A 24162-nucleotide genomic window follows, 5' to 3' on the forward strand; every position below is an offset into this window, starting at 1 on the left:
CTAAAAATTCATAGATTATTTTGAAATTAAGGTTAACTTGAAATATAGGCAAGGGAGATGCTGAGAAATAGGCAATTAAGGAATAATGTAGAAATATCAGGTTGAAAGATCTATTGAGACAACTTTTAATTATTGTTTCTTTTTCTTCACTCACACTAATACAGATTGAAACCCCAGAGGTAGACAGAAGAAAGTTGTGATGGTTGTTATTCAAATATGTCAACAGAGCCCCCAGCTTACTCATGGTTTATAAAGGCTAATTGTATCTGCTAAATTGTTACCTGACCTCTGACTACAGGTTCTCTGCCTGGGTCATAGGCATTCAACTTACAGAAATGAACTGAAAGATTCCTTCTTGTACTAGCAAGATACAACTAAAACAGGAAATATTATGATATTATTGACTACTTCCTATATGTCATCTTCTCTCCCAACACTTTACAGGTATGAACTCATGCAATATACTAAGGAAGAAAGAAATTTTAAAACTTTCCTAAAGTAACAGTGAGTGTGGATTTAATTCCAGGTAGTCTATCTATGCACGCCTAAACTAAATGCAAATATATACATATTTAAATGTAAACACAACATACTCTGAAAAACTCTCTGTATACATCATTTAATGTACAATATGAGGGAAAAATTATGTATCTGTTTACATATGTATAAAATATTTTGAAATGTACAGAGAAAACTGATGATATTGGATTCTTTACAGCTCAGACTTGAAGGAGGGCTAGTGGTGCAAGAAGAGATTTACATGTATGGCTTAGAATACCTAAATTTTAAAGTATGTCTGTATATTACTTTCACAAAAATGGATGTTAATAAATAAATCTTTAAAAATAATGAAACTTCAGTAAATTCTAATATGTTAAAAATAATTTAAGTCTATATTTATAAAGAAAAGCTAAAGACATCTTTGGGGGAATTCAATGTGTTTTATTTTGCCAAGCAAATGATTTCTTTCATGTCCAATTAAACTTTAATGTGATAACTACATTTTGTTTTCTTACACATAATGCACATTCACTGTGATGACAGATTCATCATGCTAAAATCTATTCACAAACCTACAATTTGAAAAAAGAAAAGTGCATTTCTAGGAAATTTTATATATAATACAAATGAAAAAAAATACTAAATTATTGAATTACCAAACTACACCATATAAAACCAATCAACCACCAGTATTCAGTATACATTAACACTATTTTTGAGAAAGAAAATTTTCTTTACATTTGGCAGAGCTTTGTTCAAGAAGAATTTCCATATTTTTTTAAAGTGATAAAAGTATATACAATTTAGTAATGGTCACAATAGAAGGTATTAAATAGTACAAATAATATTATAAAACTAAACACCATATTGTGTATAAGTTTGGGCCTCTGTGAAGCAGGAGAAACTATAATTCGAGAACAATTTTGCTTTAATTCTGTACATAGAAGACATTGATGAGAGGATGGTGTTGACCTTACATTCACATGTGCTGCTATTTGAGTGCGGAGTGGAAAAAATAAATATAAACCTTTTCAGCAGGCAAGCCATCTGCATAATAAACTGCTTTAGAGATTATTTAAGAATCACACACATTTGGGAGAATAGCTTTAAAAATGAATGAAGTCAGTTGTCATTTATGTTGTACATTTTGATGGTTATTTTTGCCACTTAGAGGCCCCAGCCTTTTAGAATATCAAAATATACCAACACTTAATTAATAAAGATATTCTTAAATTAATGACCATGCTCTTTTGAACAATATTTTTTTGGTGGCAGTGGTGGCGCTAGGGACTAAATCGAGGGCTCTGCTCATGCAAAGCATGTGGTACAACTGAGCTATACCCACCAGCCCTGATCTTAATTCTTAAAGTTTTACTCAATATTCTAAATGGCCTTAGTTAGCTTCTTCATGAATTGTTAACTACAAATAAAATTTTTATAGTAGATTCTGAGTAGGTATTTGCTAAGATTCTTGCTTTTACCTGGTAACATAAAAAATATCTTAAAAGTAAATGAAATGAAAAGGTAAAAGCTGTGTTTTTTAAAGGAATATGAGAACATGAGGAATTTCTTATGATTCTCCCATCTAATTTTAATTTGGATAAAATCATTTTAAATTATTCTAATGAAACTATCCAAACATACAATTAGAACATAATTATTCATTAAAAGCTTGTACGATTGATTACCTTTAAAGGCCACTGAATATATGTATTAACATTTATTTAAAAGAATATTTGAAATGAAAATAAAATAATATGAATGAAGACAGAAATCTTGGATCTTATTAAAGAATGTTAATTTTGTTTACATTATACTCTTTTTCCTTTTTTGACATAATGAGCACCTCTCCACCACACACATATGAATATAAAAGATAGGGTGTGACTGAAAAATCAGTATGATGTGAGATTTTTTTAAAATGAGAATAAATCACAGAACTTGATGATTGAAATTGAAAATTAGCCACATTTGTTATAAATTCTTCATGATAACATTAAAATTTTTATTTTTTTTCCTTTTTGATGGTTTCACCCCCCATGGAGAAGTTTGATACTTCAAAATGTTTTCTTTTTATATTGTTTAATTTTCCACACAGATAAAAAAAATAGAACCAAAATAGTAATCAATTAAATAATGTAAGATTATATTTAAGTCTATAATAACTTAAATAACTTCCAAACAACTTTTGTCTGGAAGATGACAACAATATAAACCTACATGTTCCATTGCTTTAACTCCATCAAAGATCTTTAGGGTATAGATTATTCACTTTAGCTTTCTGAAACCAAAGAACCAAGATCAATGACAAGTATCAGCAACTGACAAATTTTACTATCTTAAAAAAATAGTAATTTCACTGGAAGCATAAACTCATCATTTTCTCTTTATGAATCACTCATGTTTTTAAATAATGCTTAGATGCCCTCTTCCCTGTACATTATCTATCTTACATTTCTTCCGATGGCATTCTGTCATGTCACATGCATTTACATGACTTTACCTATGTGAAAGTTGTGAACTGGAATTTATTTTCATATGTAAAATCATTGCCAATCAGAAATCTAAACCCCCAAAGTAGGGAAGAAATACCAGTGTTACTACCCTCAATCAATTGAGGGATGTAACAATTCTACTTTTGTAGCTACCACATTGATTTTTAATAAAAGATGAATAAAGATATAAATAAAATCTGGGTTAAGTTAAATATTTATATGCACCATGAGGACCATGACATGTCTACTGCTAGTCAATATCATACACGAAATGCATGCTCATTTCAGTTCATGTAAAACTCACTCTAGGAGTGAGTAATCACCTTTTCTCGGGAATTTTTCATGGGTAAAGAACAAGATTCTTTGCTCAAAATTTGATCATTGAAGACAGAGCATTTGTTACTAGAAGCATAAGCCCCATGTATGAAAACATTACGACTCTGGCAACTGATTTCTCCTGTTTCTACTTTTTCGGCTATTGATGAGAGCCTTTAACTTGCCGTAGTCCCCTCTCAGTTTTTGTGACTCTTCCCCCTGTTGATGTTGCTGTCGAGTGTCTTTGCAGTACTGATTGATCATCTGCATTTCTGAGTGGCTGAAAGCACCCATGATGTCCTTTGGGTGGAAAGGTAAAGCCCTCACAGAGCTGGCCCAGGTCCACGGTGACCACTTGTCTGTCACAACAGCCACCATTTCTGAATCTAAAACTTTGAAGTTGATCTTGGCTATGGTCTGCTTGAAGCTGTTTTCTGTTGCAATGCAGTGATACAGTCCTTGGTCAGAATCTTGAACAGAGCGGATCAGGAGTCCTTGTGGAGTGGCTATAATACGCTCATTCAGCTTAACCTGAGAGAAAAACACATAAAAGTTCAAACACACTGAAAACTACATATTCTAAAATGATATGCCATTTTTACTGACACACTCACTTACTTGTAAAATTATGAAGCCACTAAAAAAAGAATTGATTCTTTTTCTCTTGTCAATGAATCAGTGTTCTAGATAGAAAAATACATAAGCAAAACCAGAATTTTGAACATTTACACTGCCTTTTGCAATTTCCTAACTATTGCATGTCTAATAATAAACTGGAAGTACATTGTCTTATAAATCTTCCAGGTAGATTTACTTTGGAAGGAAAGGCAATAAAATCAATGGGTTAATATTTAATTACTGTCTAGGCTTAGGCTGCAAAATGATAAATGACCAAATATCAGCCAAATGCTTGAAATCCATGTTCTTGAAAGAGTTCCAGCTATAGTGTTCTCCATCAATGAAGACATAAAAATCTACCACAAACATGGCAAGATGTTACTTGCCATATGTACTGTGGAATGTTCTTTCCCTAAGGGAAAAAAAATCTGACCAAAATCAAAGAGGTAATGTATGAGAAATATTTTTCTAAATGATAAAATTCTGTCAAAATAGACATTTTATTATTAATGAGGTTTAAACCAAAGACTGATAGTTTTGGATAAAATGTAACCATCACAAAAGTAAAAGTGTAGTAATGAAAGGTGGACAATAGAAATAGAATGGAGATAGAAAAGACAGAATGGTTACAAAGAGATACTGAAATTAATTTTTGACATTAATTACGTTTTGAAGTTTAATTGTGCCTCAAAAATGATTTACAATGACAACATGTATTTGAGAATTAATGAAAAGAAAAGAAAGTCTTTCCTATATGTGCAAAATTGAAAAACATTTCTTGAGGCCAATATGATAACATCCACAAAACATGCCCATAATATTTATTGCAGAAATTTATTTTCTAGAGATTTATGTAGAAACTATATTCTCACAAATACACAAATATGCATATATTTGTTTACGTATTACTTTTTTTTTAAAGAGAGAGTGAGAGAGAGAGAGAGAGAGAATTTTAATATTTATTTTTTAGTTATCGGCGGACACAACATCTTTGTTTTGTATGTGGTGCTGGGGATCGAACCCGGGCCGCACGCATGCCAGCGCGCTACAGCTGTAGCCACATCCCCAGCCCCAACGTATTACTTTTGATAAGAAAAACAAAACAAAACATAACCTAACTAGTAGATGACTCAGGTATATTCATACACTGAAATATTCTTCAGTAAAAACAAACAAACAAACAAACAAACAAAAAACCAGGGTAGCTCTACATGTATTGACATTGAAGTGTGTGTGTGTGTGTGTGTGTGTGTGTGTGTGTGTGTGTGTGTGTGTACTTTAGGCTACAGAGCATATATGGAGGAATATATAATATAATGGGTGAATCTATTACTCTTTATAACCTTTTATACTCTGAAAAGTAAAAATAAGCATTAAAGTGGAAGAAGATGTTTGGTTCTTACTTTATGCTTTTCAATATGAACTATTAGAATTTTGCTTCTTGGGCTTTTATCATTTCTGCTACTTGAAAAGAGTTCAATTTTTATGCATCAGTAATGTGAGAAATAAGCATATGTTGTCCTGAAATAGTTAGAATCAGGATAATTTAATAAGTTCTTAAGAGTTTATTTAAGTTAGAAATATGTAGAACTAGGCTCTGCTTAAATTATGAATGGTTTCGTGATTATTAAATTATTAATTAAATTGATTACTTTTTATCAAAATCTTAAATTATTCTATTCTTGCTTTGCAATTGAAAGATAAAACAAAATAGTAATAGTTCAGTCCACATTCTTGAGCATTCTGAAATAAAATAAATTAAAACCATTCATTCCATTTTAAATTTTATCATTAATTTCTATGGTATATATTAAATGTACTATTAAATAAAATAAAAATCTTTTATCCACTTTAGCTAATACTTGTTTGAAGATTAGTTACCTAATTTGTATATGTTCATAAGGACATTTTCTGGAAGGACTGTGCATGCCCTAGCCTATAAACTCTTTCTATATGGTAATCATCATTACACATGTGATTTCTAACCCAGGATACTTTGCAAGGCAATTATGATTATACTCCCATATCCATTCAAAATAATTTAAGATTAATTAGACTATAGAAATCCTAAGACTTATTGAATGACACATTTTACAGAAAAAATATAGACCTCAAAATAATTTTTAATTTAAAAAAGTTGTAATTATTATAGAATTCCAGGGAAAGCAGGATCTCTTAAGTACATCTAGAGCATCTTCAGATAATTAAATGTCCTCTTATGTAAGTGGTTACTGGTCTATGTTTAATATTCCAGTAACACAGGATACAGAATTCACTAAGCTACTCATAGCTCTTTTGGATACGGAAGTCTGAAGACTGCAAAGTATATGCCTGTATGGAAACTAGCATTTCAGTAAAATAGATGCAAACCTGTTCTATAGCTTGTGAGGACATACATTTTACATAGCCTTAATTAACTTCATATGTACAAGTAAATTTGTCCACAACAGAAGAATACGGACCAGTGCAGGAAGCTTCATTCCCCCCTGGCTCCGTCACACTTTTTGGTGCACTAACAATGGCATAATTTAGACTACCCTAAGCTTTTATGTACATACATTTTTTTCTTCTTTTCATTTGTCAGAACAACATGACATCAGTTTTACGGAATTCATTGTTTACAATATATCACTGTATGCCATTTTACAATGCCTCTATTTTAAAACAGTTCTTTTCAATCAGTGAAATGTTATAGTAAGTGTCCTTTTATTTGAAAATTTGGACTTTTTTCCCATATCACTAAATAAAGGAAATAGTCTCATAAACAATGATTTCATACATCGCCTGAGTGAATCACAAGAGTTATGAATAATAAATTGATGGAAACATTACTGCAGAAAAGAAAACTGCTCTTTACCATGGGTTATAGTCTGGTGTAATTCATTGTTGAGGAATATTGAACTATTTTTAAAGCCCTTTTTTATCTTTTGAGTCATACAAAAGTGCATTTGTGTGAGAACTTGACTTCTGGATTTGAACACATTTTGCTTCTTTTAAAAATGCTTCCTCGCATCAACACCACTGTCTTAGTGTCCAAGCTCTTGTTTCAGTCACTGAGTTAGAGAGGTGGGCAGGCAGAAAGACAGGTTTTCTAATTAATCTATCAATTCTAAGGACAAAAGATTTTAAAGAAGGTGGCACTTGTCATCCAGATGACATAAAAAGATGCTCATATGTCTTTCCTTTTTCACTTGATCTGCATCTCACTGAGGGATGCTGATTTAATGTTCCTTGCAAAGCCCTGATTGATTGCTGCTGGGCTGCATTACTCACCTCTTTCCTCCTGTCTTTGTCTTTCTGTAGCAACCATTTGATAGATGCCTGTGGAGACTTGGGGGCACACTCAAGGAAAGTGGTGTTATTTTTTACTCCGTACTGAACAATTTCAGCTGCATTTCGATATGCTGAAGAGCAAAAAGAAAAGAAAGAACGCAACAGAATTTAGAGCACACTTTTCAATATTGATCTCTGAAAAACTGTGATTAAATATGGCAGCCAACAGAGGTGATGATAATCACTTAACAGGCAAACAAGTATACAGTGTTTACCAATTCTGTTCAATGTCAAGAAAAAGAAAAGTTAATCAAGGCTATGTTGGTGAGGGAATCAAGGTTTGCTCAGGAAATAACCTACACCAAGGTCATACTTAACATCACTTTGCACGCTTTCTTATCACAACATTGTTGTCAGTTTGTTTGTTCTCAGCTGAGCAAACTGAGGCTGTGAGTTATGAGGCTTGTCCCTCCCCAAAACTCATATTCAGTATGGGATGGAGAAAATTCAAGAGCACAGGAAAGGGGCAGAAACTATAGCGTGGCTCCAGTTAAATGCAATGGCTGAAAACATGGTCCTTGGAATCAGAGGAACAGGAGTAAAATCCTGATTTCACCTCTATTGAAACAAGTTACTCCATCTCTCTATTCCTTTGTTTTACTCAATTCTAAAACATGGGTTATAGTATTTTTTCACTTTTAATAAAAGTATTAAATTAGGCAAAGCATTTAACATAATCATGTGGTAGTTGAAACATGAACAGAATCTTCATAAAGCTGGGATAACAATAGATTCTACTTTGGTATAGTTTTTGAACACTGAGTAAGATAAGTACTAAACTCAGGTTCTGATTCAAGTCATACTCAGTGTTTACCAGCACCTCCACTGCCACTGTTCTGACACTGTAACAACTGCTGTCATGAATGGGAATGACTTTCCTTAAAATGAAAGGCCTTGACCTAATGCGTTGTTCCCCTTACTGAAATGTGATGTGAAATTCTGATTTATTTACCAACTTTGACCATAGTTCACTTTAAATACCTTTTAGGTTAAATCCTCTGCATTGAGTCAGTGGATTTCCATGTCTCACATCTTGCCTTCGGCTCCTCCTGTAGGTGCAGAAATGTGTCAAAAGTGACTTAAAATTATCTTTGCAATTGTACCACATTCTAAACATTTCATTTTTATTTTACAAACTTTTGATTTTATTAAAAATGCTTGATTAGCTGATGCAGGTATCTGACATGTCTCATTTAATACATCAATGTTTGGATGAGTACTAATCCTTACTTTTCAATCTGAATAAATTCTATCCCTCCTCATCTACCATTTGTGGTGGAATGGCTATGGGTTTTCTTTTATATGCATTATCTGGGTTAATACTAGGTTTCATAATTGAGCATATAAACTTTTACTTTAGGGTCATTCATTCAAAATTTTCTAAAATATTTCCTTCAAGGCATAAACTCACTGCTATTTTCCTTTTATGAAAGGCAGAATATACTTGTCTTACAAAGGTCAACACTTTAAAGATATATTAAAACTTTTCTCAAACAGGTGATATGGCAATAAAACAAACATTTAATATAAAGGTAAATAACATTTTTCATTTACTAAGACTCTCCCTCAACTTTTTGATTTTGAAAAATTTCAGTTGTACCAAAAAAACCCTGATAATATGAATACTCAGATGCCTAGATTCACATATTATTGTATTTGCCACATCCATTTTATTCTCTCTGATATATGAACATATGCTGTGTATGCACATATATGAAAACCTATAGAAAATAAATTGTAGCATGTTACACTTTCACATAATTTAGCACATATCTTCTAAGTAATCTCCATGTGGAGCATTATAATACTAAAAATATCAAAATTTATTTAGCATCATCTAATGCACATTGTATATTGAAATTTTCCTAGGTGTTCCCAAAATATCCTTTATGGATTTTTTAAAAAGTTTATCCAGAACCCAAAGTTCATTCTTTGCATTAAGTAGTTACATGTTACTCATTCAAGCATTTTAAAAATTTAGCTATTGTCTTCATAAATTGTTGCTATTTAAAAGTTTTAAGTTACTTGCATTTTAATTATTTAATTTCATGATTCTTAGATTCGCTGAGTATACTAGTTTCAATTGTATTACACATTGTAAAAAGCAAAATATAACAACTGAAATCTCCTGAGCAAGGCATTGTGGGTAAGAACATTGCCGTAAGTAAGAAGAAAGGGTACTTTTTAAATGTGTGAATGCTTCCTGACACTGATGAAAATTATTCATGAATGAGAATATCACTTAATGGGGTTATATGTTCATCTTTATTAACATTTTTGTCTTTGAAAGTAAATTAAAATACTCAGCAAGATGAACAGAAATATTAAAATCAGAGTAGTTATTAAACTTACATAGCAAAATTCATCTCAAAGTCATTAATAATGTAACATCTCATTTTAAGATTACAGAATTACAGAAATAGTTAATATTTTATGTACTCAACATATTGTATACATCTCTTTATGGAAATATATATATATATATATATATATATATATATATATATATACATATATATACATACATACATACATACTATAGTATCATTAAAGTATTCCTTTCTCAAAAAGGGTGCCCATTCCTTCTACAATTTTATATTTCTATTTAGACATACACACAAAATAATGGTAGTGTTAGGAACTCTTATAGCAATAAATATAACTAATATGCAGTTTTACTGCTTTGTATTTACTACATTTTGAAGTTGCAACATTATTTACTACCAGCCCACTTGAAAGTATGTATCATATGAATACCACTGGAGGTTCTTATGGCTGACCTGATCATTTTTAGTCTTCTAGACAAACAATGACATTCACAATCTTTAAATTTATTGTTCTGTGATCACCACTATGTAATGAGTTACTCAGTGAGAGTATATAAACTCTCAAGCTGAATAATCTGAATTTACAGTTTCAAATTCCAAACAGAAAAACACTACCATGGCTTGACTTATATGATGTGATTGGCATGAGTCATTTATTTGGATAAATAAATTCTTTTCTTGTATAGAAAATATATTTACTTGAAGATTGAGTTGGTAATTTTATGTTAAAGTTTCTAATAATATATCTGAAATCAGAATAAATAATATTAGACACTCAAGTGAAATATTTGATGTAAATGCACAAATATTTAAGATGTTAGAGGTTAGACATAAAAATGTTAATATGCATATATTGATTGAATTTTCTGGGCTCTTCATAATAGAATTAAGACACTGCTAGAGAGATCTAGATAGTTCTTTAAGTGATTATTGCTTTCTTATCCCATGTCACATGGCTTAATACCAACTATAATACTGGAACAGTAAGAATGTAAGATAGCTTCAGTTCTTTGCTTTTCAAAAAGACATGATTGAGTTCATAATTTGTGATGGTAGGAGGACAATTTGTAGTCAGTGTTTATCCATCTCATAAAAATAACAGGTTGAAACAGGTGAAAGAATATATGAATATATTTCATAGAAATCTCTAAAATACAAAAAAATAACTGAAACAGAAATTATAGTCTATAGATGGTGTGAAGTTTTACTTGAGAAATATTCTGTTTGCTAAATAAAAACAGTTGCCAGTCAAGGACAATGTCTTTGCAGGAGAGAAGTGCTGATCTATTTCCTTCACATTACATGTGCAGGACTATTACAGTCCTCACAACAATCTTCCTTGGAAAGGACAATGCTTCAGCTTTCTTCAGCACCAAAGAGACAGACTGAAGTTTGCATTCATAGGAGTTTAAGATGCCAATTATTAGAGTTCCTTACCAAGAGAAATTTGTTGCTTTTTGAGTGCTTAGTTATGGTGATAAGTTTAAAATATCATTGCTATTCTCTTTGGGAGTGCAAAGCATATATGATTGAAAAATACCAACATAAAAGTGGCCATTTTTAAATTTGAGATTACATTTGGAATTTGCTTCCCTCATATTTTGTGTCCAGGTTCTGTCTCTCCAGCCCAGCGTAGGTATAAAAGATTGCCTGATAATGAGGTCCTGGAATTTGATTCAGAAATCAAAAGAAGTTACTGATCTCATGAATATGTCCTAAAATGACAGAGGACCGTAAAGTCTTTGAACACAGATATGACAGACTGTGGTTTAAAGAGTGGGCCTTCTCTTTATATCGCTGCTTTCAAACACAGAAGACTCTCAAATGATCCAGGCTGGGCCACTGTGTGCCAGATTCATGTTTCTAAATACCCACTCAACATCCCCTGACTGTGTGATGGACACCATTAACTTATAGCATCTTTCTTCCCACAAACCTGCTCTTCTCATAGTCTCCCCTTTCTCAGGAAATGGCATCTACATATGTTCTTATGCTCAGTTCTGAGAACTTGGACTGTTTTGAGTCCTTTATTTTCTAACCTCCCATATCTAATACATTTACAGATTCTCTGAGGATAAAAAGTCAGACCAGCTCTACCTCTATCATCCCTATCCAAGGCACCATTCTATTGCACCTAGGTAAATACAGTAGCTTCCTATTTTCCAGCTTGCACTCCCATTCCTCAACCCCATCTCTTCCTGTCCCAGGGCTCCCATTCAATTCAAACCCATCCAGTGAAGTTTATAAACCGTAATTCAAATAATATCACTCATGTGCTCAAATACCCTGCCATTTTATGTTTCATTATAAATGAAATCCTTTCAACTGCTTATAAAGTCCTCCATCATCTTGTATCATGCCTCATTTCCTACTTCCTTTATCTCACTTCAGGGTAGTCTCCTTAGTTTTGGTGCTGTTCTCTAACAATCGCAGTATACTCCTGGAACATTATTCTTTCAGAGAAGGCCTCAGGGCCAGTCCTCACTGTGTTCAAGTCTTGTCCAAGGACTATGACCCCAGTGAGACCCTACCTGGCTACCCACTAATGTCCCAAACCACTGATTCCCATATTTTCTACCTGCCTTCTCTGCCTTTTTAAAATACTTAGACTTTATTCTTATTTGATAGATTAGACGTTTTTATTTATTCATTTGTGGTCTGTTCTCTCCCTTTGGAATATTTTATACCTGAACTCAAAGATTTTTTTGTCTTTGTGTTGCTTTTTTGCATGTTACATGCCCAACTTCTAGAAACATATTTGAAAAATATTTGTCCAGTGCTAAATATTTGTTGAACTAGTGAAAAGGAGCAAACTACTCTTGATATATGAAAGTACTTCCATAGGGTTATTTTAATCTATCCATATAGGAATTTATTTGTTACAAGGAATTAGAGCCATAAACATCATCACTCCTGTGCTTTACTCAAAAGATCATTGGTATTTGTGATTGGTGTTATTTGTTCCCTCTGCTGACCCTAAGTTTTATAGGTGCTGTCCCTATCATCTATTGGAATTCATATCACAGGATGGTTGAAAATAGCTGTTACCTTGGCTGGTCCTGAAATCTGCTTGTTCTTTGTTATATTATCTATTTATCAACTGGTAGTCAGTCCCTTCCAACTTGATGCAAATTGATGCAGTGTTTCCTGCTTATGTCTTCCCCAGATTAAAGGTATCTGCTAATGCTTTTCTCTCTTAATCTAACCAGCAGTCATGCATTCACTACTCAAAGAAGAAGAGCATGATTATCAAGGTTTATAAAGCAAATTAGGGTACTTTGCTGGTACAATGTTCTGGAGCTTAAATAACATGGCTAGTTTCATTTTTGATAATATATGTTTGTCATTAATCCAATTAATTTCTGTTTCATCGAGGACAAACATTTGATTATAAGGTAATTAAGGAATGTAGGGAAACCCTAGGATTAAATGATACACTGAAACATATAGGACAAAGAAAGATATCAATTAAAATTAAATTAAAGATAAATACTTTCTGAACTATTTGATGGGTCCTGGAGATGACATTTGCGGAGTAGCTCTGAAGGTGAATCTCAAGTTATAAAGCATGGGATTTTCTTCATTTAAACACTATTTGTGTAGCTGAACATAGCTGCTGTTCTTAGTGTCATTTTTTAAGAAAACAGCAATACAAGTGGTTCTAACAACATGGAGCCCTTCTGTACTGTTGGTGACATCAATTTTAAGTTGAATGTTAAGCGCTCACCGCTTCCCAGTTGGGTAGAATCTAGAGCAAGAGTGGCCATCCCAGGCACAGTAGGGGTCCCTTGCCAGACAGCAGTCAGCACAGGCTGTCCCATAGATGTGGCAGCGATGCAAGGACACTTGGGAAATCCCTTCATTGGAGCTCACATACAACTGTTGCTGTAAGAGGAATGATGTTGATTTATTTCAGATGTGGAAGTTAGAAGACTTTCAGCAGGAATACATTATAATGTATGCCCAGAAACCCTTGCATTCATTTAGAAACAGACTAAAAATGAGAAGCAAAGCACAGAAGGATATAAGCCAAAATAAATAGAATTTTCTTATGTTAATATGCCTATAGCATTACCACTTTCCTGCTTAAAAAAGAAAAGCTCAGAGCACCATGTACAACGGTAATGTATTTTAGACATTGGGATTCATTGTTCACTCAGATGTGAGCTAATATATTGTAGATTTAAATTATGGTGTTTTCTTTTCTCTGAATGCTCTCAGCAAAGCACAAGGAAGTATTCTCATTTTTCAAGTCTGGCAACACATTACTTCGAAAATTTTTAAATGTCAGGTTTAAAAGAAAGGGTATTTTAACAGAAAATAAAACAAAACAAAGGACATTTAAAGTTTAGAAGAAAATTAGCAGATAGTAAATATTAGATGAAATGAAGAAAAATGTCTTCGAAAGTACCATAGTACTCATTAAAACTGTTTTAAAATTATTTGAGAGAATGTCAGCATTTACATTTAAACATATCTTAGACTTTCTGCATGACCCAGTAACCTACCTCACCTCAGGGAAGTTTGAATAAATATTTTATCCTTCCTCATTTGTGGGGTGTCAAGAGTGTACAACTCCAGTGCCTTTATTTGTGCATAAAAATGTTCTCAGAAGTCCATGGAAAGAGCCTCTAAGTGACACTCCTTCTTTTCCAAATGACAGATAGAATACAATTCAAGTCAGCACAGAATCTCTAAGCTGGAGCTTGAATAGATGTAGATGTGAGGGAGCATCTCCCATATATACATATACTTTTAAGAATTGAATGTATTGGTTGACCAGGCTCTAAAAGCTCTGTAGGGCAGACTCCTGGGTCCCAATCTCAGCTCAGCCACAAACCCACTATGTAACTTTTCTGAATCTCAGTTTCCTTATTGTTGAAATTGGGATAATCCAGTACTTGGCCCATAGTTTTTGTAAGAGATAAATGTTGTAGGGGCTCCCAACACATAAAATGTTTGGAACAGTTTTTGTCTTGTAAGTGTTCAATGAATGTTAATTAATTGTACTAGCAGGAAAATACAAATCAACAGACTACCCATCTATAAATTTTCAATTCTACTAAATTATTTAAATTATACCTCATTCTATTATATCTAATATAATTATTTTATTCAGATAGATTGATTTTTTTGAAATTGTGCTAAAATTGATTGATTGCCATTTAAATGTTCAAATTAAAAGAACATAACTGGATATTTTAACAATAAACATCTGTCCAGGAACATTTGAAACAAATGTTTATTGAGTAAATTAATTATATAGTGAATGTATCAGCTTCATTAAAATGTTTAAAGCACACTAGTTTAGCTAAGAAAAGAATGCACATAGTATCATCCTAGATAATTCACTTTTTATTAATCCAATTATTTTCTGTTATTTGAAGTACAAAAATAATTGAAAATAATGTCATAAAATGAATGATGAAATAGATTGATATCAGGAAAGGTAGCAAATTCATGGTATTTAAACATATATAAAATGTCCTTCACATTTTCAGTCTTCTCAGTTGAATAAATAATGCAGTAAGCTGTTATGCAAATGAATTCTAAAAAGTCAAATAAGCACCCCTGCATTGTATCTAACTGTTGTAATGAGATGTTTTCAACTATCTACAATATAAGACATTGGAAACCAATGTACTATGAGAACTACAAGTAAGTTGAAACCTGTAATTTTATGTAAGACTGAGATGCCACACAAATGGTTTTGTATCCATTTTGAATTTTGCTTCTATATTTTCTCTTTGCATTAGATTGCTGTAAACAAAGGGCTTCCCTGCAGACTTCAAAGACAATTCTGACTTGGGATCAGCACCCTAGGACATTAGGCAAAATGACAAATGGCTTCTTGTTACTTGGGAAAATGTTTGCTAAGCACCACACAAACATTTTTACAAATGAGATCTTTAGCTCCCTTGTACCTTATTTATTTTTTCTCATAAAGTTTAGTTAAGTGAAAAGAATGCAAGACTAACTATGTAATACTCCATCATCTCTAACAGACCAAATGTGGCAAAGACCACTAAAATTATGTAATCAGTTGTGCAAACACATAAAATCTTTATTCTGGATTCCAAGAAAAATAAGTAGCAGGCTTTGACAGATAGCATTTGCTGAGGACCCACATTATTTTGGACAATTTATATAAATCAAATCCTTTGTGGAGTAAGGCATTACCTTACAGATGTATAAACCTAGGATAGAGAAATTAAATGATTTGTTCAAAATTTACAGTCAGCTTGGGATTCCAAAGCATCACAACTCCACTCTGAAACTTATTCCATTCTGACTACACAATTCTGCTCCCTTAGAACTTATACAATAACAACTTTGGGTGCTACACAGGTGCGTATTTTGTACATGTAGACCACTGTATGTTTGCCTCTGCAGGAAAAACCAAATTAATTAGAAGATTTCTGATAACCATAGTCAAACTATAATCCTGAGACCTTAATTTTGAGACATTCAATTTTTTTAGACATGTATAAGCCCTAGGAAATAATATTTCCTTAAAAATAACCCTTAGAGAATGCACTGCACATTTCAAGCATGTGACAGGAGTACACACTCAAAAGCAGATTGATTACTCATTCCAAACCCCTGAGAATGCTGTGATATTATAGTAGCCCAAACATTATGCTAAGTTCTTCCTTCAAAAAGATTATTTTTTATTTTAGTTGGCTTTACACACTGTAATATTTGAGAATATAAGATATACAAAATGTTGGACTATCTTTCTGTATATATGTTCTGCTCTGATGAACTTTTATACAAAAATAAACAAATTCAGTCTTACAATCACAGATTGTAAATTTCCATAAAAATAACCCTTTTAAATTCCACATCAAAATAAAGGTGATTTTATGATATACTTTAACTAGTATCATTTATTTTGTTAATAGTAAAACTAGTTTCTCAGGAATTATAAAACATATTTTTCATAATGGCAAAACAGCTTAGTATGAAAACAACACCAAACTGACTTAGTTTTTTACCTTTTTGGATGAGATTTTCATTGTTGTTATGGGAACATGATTCTAAAAGAATAGAAAACACCATGTTAGTTTCTCATGTGATCCTTAAAACACATTTATATTAAATTTTTCATAAATAAAAACTCAAAATCTCATTATTTTTCACTACATGTATATATTTTTCAATAAAGTACATTTCTCTTTTGGGACTAGAAATGGCTTTGTCATATAATACATGCCTAAATTGTAATAAAAATAGTAATTATAACACATTTATCATTATAGGCATTAAAAAAAGTAAAAGTTTGAAAAACTTGAAGTAATCAAGAAAAGTGTATCTTGAAACATTGCATATGAATTGGATCTGGGTACATAGGTGGGGAGGCTGTGCACCTCATCTGACTTCTCCATAGTACCCTGCATAAGACACTATTGTTTACCTGCCAAGTGTTTTGGAAAGATGTATTAGGCTGAACCATACTAATTAATTCTCATTGTTGAAAACAAAGGAATGTTGTTAGCAAAGAGTTTCTTTTGGTAAGTGTGAATGAGTGAAAGAATGTAAGAATTTTCTGAAATAGTAAGTCTTTTGAAAGTCACTCTATTCATAACTTTACTTAATAAACATTATTAGTCCTTTTAAACTTAAAGTTAAATTTCTCATAACCTGATGGAAATCTTAAAGATTTATTTGGGTAATTTAAATGGTTGCAAGCTCTCAAAATCTAAAGTAACCCAAATTTTTGTTCTTCCTGAAGTTACAAGTATTTACAAACACTTAGAAAAAGTAATAGTGACATCTTTAACTCTCAATTGCATCAATCTTTGATTGTCCTTTATAAACACACACACACACACACACACACACACACACACACCCCACAAAGGGTTGCTGCTTATAGCCATGTAGGCAACTACTAATAGTCATACCTTAAACTTAAGCTTAGGGAACCCAAACTGATTTTCAGAAAATATGGAGAAGATTAAATTTAAAAAAAAGTATTAAAATAAGTTGGCCCTAATCTCCATCACGTGGGGGCAGGCCCCAAATTCCTTAATAAGACACCGATAGCACAAGAGTTAAAACCAAGAATCAACAAATGAGACGAATTCAAACTAAAAAGTTTTTTTCTCAGCAAGAGAAATAATATGTGTGGTAAATAGGGAGCTTACATCCTGGGAACAAATTTTTACCCCTCACATATCAGATAGAGCTCTAATGTCTAGAGTATACAAAGAACTCAAAAAGTTAAACAACAAAAAAATAAATAACCCAATCAACAAATGAGCCAAGGACCTGAACAGACACTTCTCAGAAGAGGATATACAATCAACAAATACATGAAAAAATGCTCACCATCTCTAGCAATCAGAGAAATGCAAATTAAAACTACTCTAAGATACCATCTCACTCCAGTAAGAATGGCAGCCATTATGAAGTCAAACAACAACAAGTGCTGGTGAGGATGTGGGGAAAAGGTACACTCATACATTGCTGGTGGGACTGCAAATTGGTGCAGCCTATTTGGAAAGCAGTATGGAGATTCCTTGGAAAGCTGGGAATGGAACCACCATTTGACCCAGCTATTCCCCTTCTAGGACTATACCCAAAAGACCTAAAAAGAGCATACTACAGGGACACAGCCACATCAATGTTTATAGCAACACAATTCACAATAGCTAGACTGTGGAACAAACCTAGATGCCCTTCAATAGATGAATGGATTAAAAAATGTGGCATTTATACACAATGGGATATTACTCAGTACTAAAAAAATAACAAGATCATGGCGTTTGCAGGGAAATGGATGGCATTAGAGCAGATTATGCTAAGTGAAGTTAGCCAATCCCTAAAAAACAAATGCTGAATGTCTTCTCTGATATAAGGAGGGTGACTCAAAATGGGATAGGGAGGAAGAGCATGAGAAGAAGATTACCACTAAATAGGGAAGAGAAGTAGGAGGGAAAAGGAGGGAGAAGGGGAATTGCACGGAAGATGGAAAGAGACCCTCATCGTTATACAGAATACATGTATGATGTTGTGAGGGGGAAAAAAAAAAAGAAGTGTGTCACATTAGATTGGGTAGAGAGAAGTGATGGGAGGGGAAGTGGGGATAGGAAGGGCAGCAGAATAAAATAGACATTATTATTGTTGTATGTATATACGTGACTGTATGCCCAATGTGATTCTGCAACCTGTACGAAAAATGAGAAATTATACTCACATAACAGACCATAAGTACTTCTCACTTGATAGAATCACTCATATTTCTTTAAGACTTCTCCATACAGATATGTTTGGTTTGTGTTAAACTCCATTAACATTTAATGATTAAATCCAAGACATTTCAGTATTTTAAATTAAGTGCTACAATATGGCATCTATGATATCTTCAGAAAACTCCAGAGTAGGATACATTATATTATATTGGCTAGTCAAATTGTCTCTACTGCATTGTATGAGATAAAAAGACAAAATTGTCTACATAATGCAACTTGGGTTAATCTAGTGAAACAATCAATTTGGAAAAACTGAACAGATACAGGTGATATTATTTTATGAGTACAATTTTAATATAGTTACATGAAGAACCCAATGCCAAAGAGCCGGGCATTAAACTCTAAATTTCATAACATGCCGAGAAATCTGGTAGAGTTTCTCACATCTTCATTTCACTTGATTCTTTTTTTTTATTTCTTTATTTTAAAAATTTATTAGCAAAACCTAACATTAGCAAAATCTAAGCATTATATCTCAACCATTTATATACTTACAATTCAGCATTTTTAGTGACCATGGGCATGTATACCAATGAGTCATGACTTTCTAAAACTCACTCAACCCAGCCAAGCAATTCATTAGATTAGGAATATTCTGCTTCTGGGATTTCTGAAGGGCTGCTTCTACTCAGTCATAGGTTGACTGTGATCTTTTTGATTTCCTGAGCCCTTGTTTCTTAGTTGGTTTAGCTGAAATAAAGGTCTGCAGCAGGATTGAATCCACTCCACAGTTGCTTTGCTATTCTAATGAATCCTTCTTCTCTTTCCCACCTTTCCAAAGGTAGATAAGAAAGACCACTTTAACTTCAATGACTGATACCATAAGGAGAAAAAGGGCTAGCCAGGTCCAAAGATAAATAAAGAACAGAACAGGGTCCTCTCCCCCAACCAGGTGAGATCTTAAGGAACTATACTTCCCCCTGTGTACCTTTCCCTTTTTTTTTTTTGTCTTGTTATTCTTCTACTTTTTTAAAAATCCCAAGTTCAAGGAAAACTAGAATAAAACAATAAAATCTCAAATTCAGATGATAGAACATAAAGCATTAAGAGGCAAAGTACAACAATTTTTAAAAAGGAATGACATTTGAATTAAAAGCAATAAAACAAGAGAAAAAGCAGTTTTTCTTGAACTTACTGGTCACAAAAATATGAGAAAGTTTATCTAACGATCAATAATGTGAAGGCATTTATGTTTCAGTGGCTTGTGAAGAAAATGATAAAAGCTCTTTCATGGCCAAGTCTTGTAGACCTTGACCACAAGAACTCATTTTTTAAAAATAATGATGATCAAAATTCTTCAAGTTGTGATGACAGCTGGGAGAAAAAAAAAAAAAAGCAATCCTTCTATGTTAAGATAACTTGAAGTGTAAGAAAATACTTCACAAAAATATTTGTTCTATATTTCTCATTTTATCTGATGTTTTCCTACCCTGAAAAATTTATGACATTCATTTATTTGATCTTTTATCAAGTATTTTTTTCCTCTCAAGTGGCTGTAAGATTAAAGAATTGCATTTTTCTTGCATGTTCTGAGATTAACAGAAGTAATGATCAGACCTTAAAGACTTCCAGCTCCTCCAGAATGAGCTCGCCACTGGTGGAGGTGTTATTGGGAAGGACCACCACCTTCTGTACAGTTCCCCGATCTAAATTAAAAACAGAAAAAAAATGACATGTTATAATTTTTTTAGGGGAAAGAAAGGCATTTAGACATAAGACTATTGGCTTAGAACTTATTATTTATGTACTTGGTCATCAAAAATATATTGAAGGTTGAGCAACTACATGGAATTTATTCCAAATCTCATATAGTTAAATTGAGATTATACAACATTCAAAAGGAACTAGTATGAACATGTTATATCCTGCACATAATTGGGTATAGGCAAAACTATGACAGAAGGAAAGAATGTCCAAATGACTGTAATCTACAGTTCTAAACAAACTATATATTCTTGAAACATAATGTGTAACTTTAAGTTTGGTCCTTAAGAATATTACTTGCTTCTCCAAAGTAACCTTGTAAATTGATCCTAAAGCCATTTTGTTAGTAAGGGCACATATTGATTTCATTAACTGAAGAAAGATTTCTGTAAACAAATACTTACATTAATTATTTAATAAATTACTAGTACTGGAAAATTGAATTTTGATCTGTAGCTGTGAATGTTTAGACATAGTAAAAAGTTTCGCTCACGTTTCAAACTAAGGTTCTAAATAGAAATGTAACTACAGCTTTATTCAGGTGTGAATACCTACATATAGGATAATCATACTGTTTCCACAAATTCACTTATCTTTTGGAAAAAAAATTTTCGACGTTTTAAAATGCGGGTGAAATTGTGAAACTAGATGCGCAAAACAAACTAAAGCAAACACGAAATTTACTCACATTTCCTAGAGACTGACTAAAACACTGATGCCTAAATAAGTGTAATGGGTACAGAAAATGTTACTCAGATCAAAATTTACAATTGAGATAATTTCATATAGTCACATAAACATTTTACACACCTACTATTATGGTACACTTCCAAGCACATGAATTTAGTTCTATAAAAACCTGTTTGTGATTTAGTCATGTGAGATTAAAGTTGTGAGTAATATGGTGAAGTAAAAATATATTTCCATTAAAACTATTAATGAGCTGCATCATAAACATCAAGTTATTACTCTTTCAAATTATCACTGTGAATTCATGACTTACAGATAGGTATTAGTATCAACAGATAATGCAGCACTTTTTAATTCTGTTAAAAATATTGATAAGAGTTGAACTAAATAATATAGTACTTTATAACTAAGAATCATTTAGTGATTAATACTACAAATCTCAAATCTCCCATCTCAGATTGGCTTCTAGTCCACAGGCAAGAGTCACCCTGACACAAAAGATCCCATTTTATGTTTACTGTCTATTCTTTACGAACTTTATTGAAAGACTAAAAAAAAAAAATCTTAATAGAAAACTCAACATTAAAATGGTGGAAACAGCTGGGTGTGGTGGTGCACGCCTTTAATCCCAGTGGCTTGGGAGACTGAAGCAGGAGTTCAAACCCAGCCTCAGCAACAGTGAGGTGCTAAGCAACTCAGTGAGACCCTGCTTCTAAATAAAATAAAAATAGGACTAAGGATGTGGCTCAGTGGCTGAGTGCCCCTGATTTCAATCCCCCCCACAAATAAAAAATAAATAAAATGGTGGAAACTAAAAATATAAAAACTTACTAAACTACAAGATTACACAGAAAAATGTGAGACAGAAAGAGGTTGCCAGAATAATCTCTAAAACCTGTGAGGGTTCGAGAAGTTTAAAAGCTCATTCTAAAGTTTAAAATCCACTTTTTATACTAAAAAATATCACTTGCAAAGCTTTGAAGGCACCAGGAATAATTTAAAATCTCTGAAATTTCTGATTCATTGAGCAGCTGCCTTAGAATTGTCCCTGTCTTTTAGGAAGATAAGTAATGTATTAGAAGTGGGGAAGCACTTGGGGGTGCTGTGCAGAGATACATCACAACTGAAAATGGACCAATGTGGCTGGGAGTACTCCTCACTTTCTATAAACAACCCTTTACAATGAGCAGAGCAGACATCGAGGGGAATATAACATACCAAAAAAGCAAAACAAAACAAAAACACTAATCAAAAAAGAGATGGAATTGTGACAGCTACATCAAGATTTGTTTGCTATTGTGTGTGCGTGTATGCACATATAGCCCCCCGTGGAATACTTCTTGAATGAATTATTGGGGATGGGGTACAATATCTTTGTTTCAGGTCATGTTATCATAAATGTCACATTCTTTTAAAAAAGAGGAGTTTTAGGGTCTCTTGCTGCTGTTCATAAGGATTGCTACCATTCTCCATGACAGCAATGACTTCTTTCTTGGGTAGAGATTGAATAGAAGCTGGGTATAAGCATAGTTTCAAAGAAAATTGCCCAAAAGGTTATCCCAATTGCAATGGTTTTCAAAGATAGAACTACCAGCTCTGAAAAGAACTGAGTGATTATCTTGATTTGCCATTCCATAATATATACATATATCAAAACATCATACAAAACATCAAAAATTATACACAGTTTTTACTTGTCAGTTAAAAAAAGAAAAAAAACAAACACTGAAAAAAAAAAGAATTAGCAAGTGCTAAATTTTGTTCACTTAATGTTTGACTTACTATGAGAATAAAATTTTATATGTCACCATTTTCTTCTGGAAGGAGTCACATTAAAGATACTATATTCATACCATTCATAAAATATTTTGCAAAGAAAAACTATAAAATGAGCTATTAAAAGATAATGAAAACCCTTTTTTGACTCATTCACAATAAAAGGTAGAGAAGGTAGAATACCACTTTTATTTATTGTTTTTCTGTTATTTTTGAATAGTTTTTATGTTGCTTGTAATGATGAATTCCCTATATAGAAAATACTTTAATGACATCCTTAGGTTGTATTATTCACTACTAAAACATAAGTAGACTTGAGTTATCATCCATCCATTTTTACTCACTGACTCAACAAGAAATTATTGAATGCCTTAAGTGAGTCAGATAGTATAGATGCAAAGATAAATAAGCATAGTACTCACAAGTTCACAGTCTAGAATTTATGGTTTTTTGAGTAGTAAGTGTGTTCCCATTAAAATGTTAGTCATTGTGAGATATGCATTCCAGAATGGCCATAAAACTCCCCATTACTTATGTCTACATAAAGCCATCTCTGTACCCTTTCGTTTGAAGATGATAATACAGTCATCAAATGTCTTCCTTCTAGGGGTAGTGAGAAAGGTATTCCTTGGATGTCCTCATAACTATAAATCGTTTTTTATTGCTCTGTAGAATTGGGATATTGCTCTCATCCACTTGGGAAAAGCACATGACTACAATATAGTTACAATGAAGCAAAGTCCCTTTTTCCTGAAGCCTTGCTTGCCTTGTGTGTAAAATGTAGGTAATAACAGATATCTGTTATATGTGTTGCTAGAGCCTTCCCAGAATCATGTCTCCTTTTTTTGGCAACAACGCCTTGAGCTCCAGGAGACACACCCTTGCCTCTGGAATTCTCACAGAATTAGGCATAGAAACAATTCAGGGGTATCTCTTTCTGGGAATTAGGTAAGTGGGAGTTTCTTTGTATGAGAGAGACTGAAAGCCCTGCACATCTGGAGGAAGTGAAGCCACACTTGCTACTACATGAAGAGATGCCGTTTGAAGACTAGTGACGTAGAGGAAAGCAGAACTGAAAGAAGAAATAATTTCTGACATCATGTTAGCACAAATTTAACTCAGTCTGGGGCTGCTTTCTGGGTGTCC

At 32.8% G+C, this 24162-nt stretch overlaps 1 protein-coding gene across 2 annotated transcripts in view; it reads right to left on the bottom strand.

Annotated features, from left to right (window-relative positions):
• Positions 1-929: 929 nt before the first annotated feature.
• The window catches only part of Sema3c (semaphorin 3C), a 163824-nt gene continuing 140591 nt past the window's right edge, over positions 930-24162 (bottom strand). The window contains exons 13-19 of one of the 2 annotated variants that reach the window (XM_026384949.2): positions 20404-20492; positions 16588-16629; positions 13317-13474; positions 8244-8311; positions 7203-7333; positions 3930-3994; positions 3770-3842 (exon numbers count right to left, since the gene is read on the bottom strand). In XM_026384949.2, the coding sequence (XP_026240734.2) occupies positions 3938-3994; positions 7203-7333; positions 8244-8311; positions 13317-13474; positions 16588-16629; positions 20404-20492 (545 nt within the window). In that variant the 3' untranslated portion in view covers positions 3770-3842; positions 3930-3937. Of the gene's footprint in view, positions 3843-3929; positions 3995-7202; positions 7334-8243; positions 8312-13316; positions 13475-16587; positions 16630-20403; positions 20493-24162 lie in introns of both variants that reach the window. The other variant, XM_026384948.2, reaches the window with a different exon arrangement.

The sequence above is a fragment of the Urocitellus parryii genome, chromosome 3, assembly GCF_045843805.1.
Source record: "Urocitellus parryii isolate mUroPar1 chromosome 3, mUroPar1.hap1, whole genome shotgun sequence".
In the NCBI taxonomy this organism is placed as follows: Eukaryota; Metazoa; Chordata; class Mammalia; order Rodentia; family Sciuridae; genus Urocitellus; species Urocitellus parryii.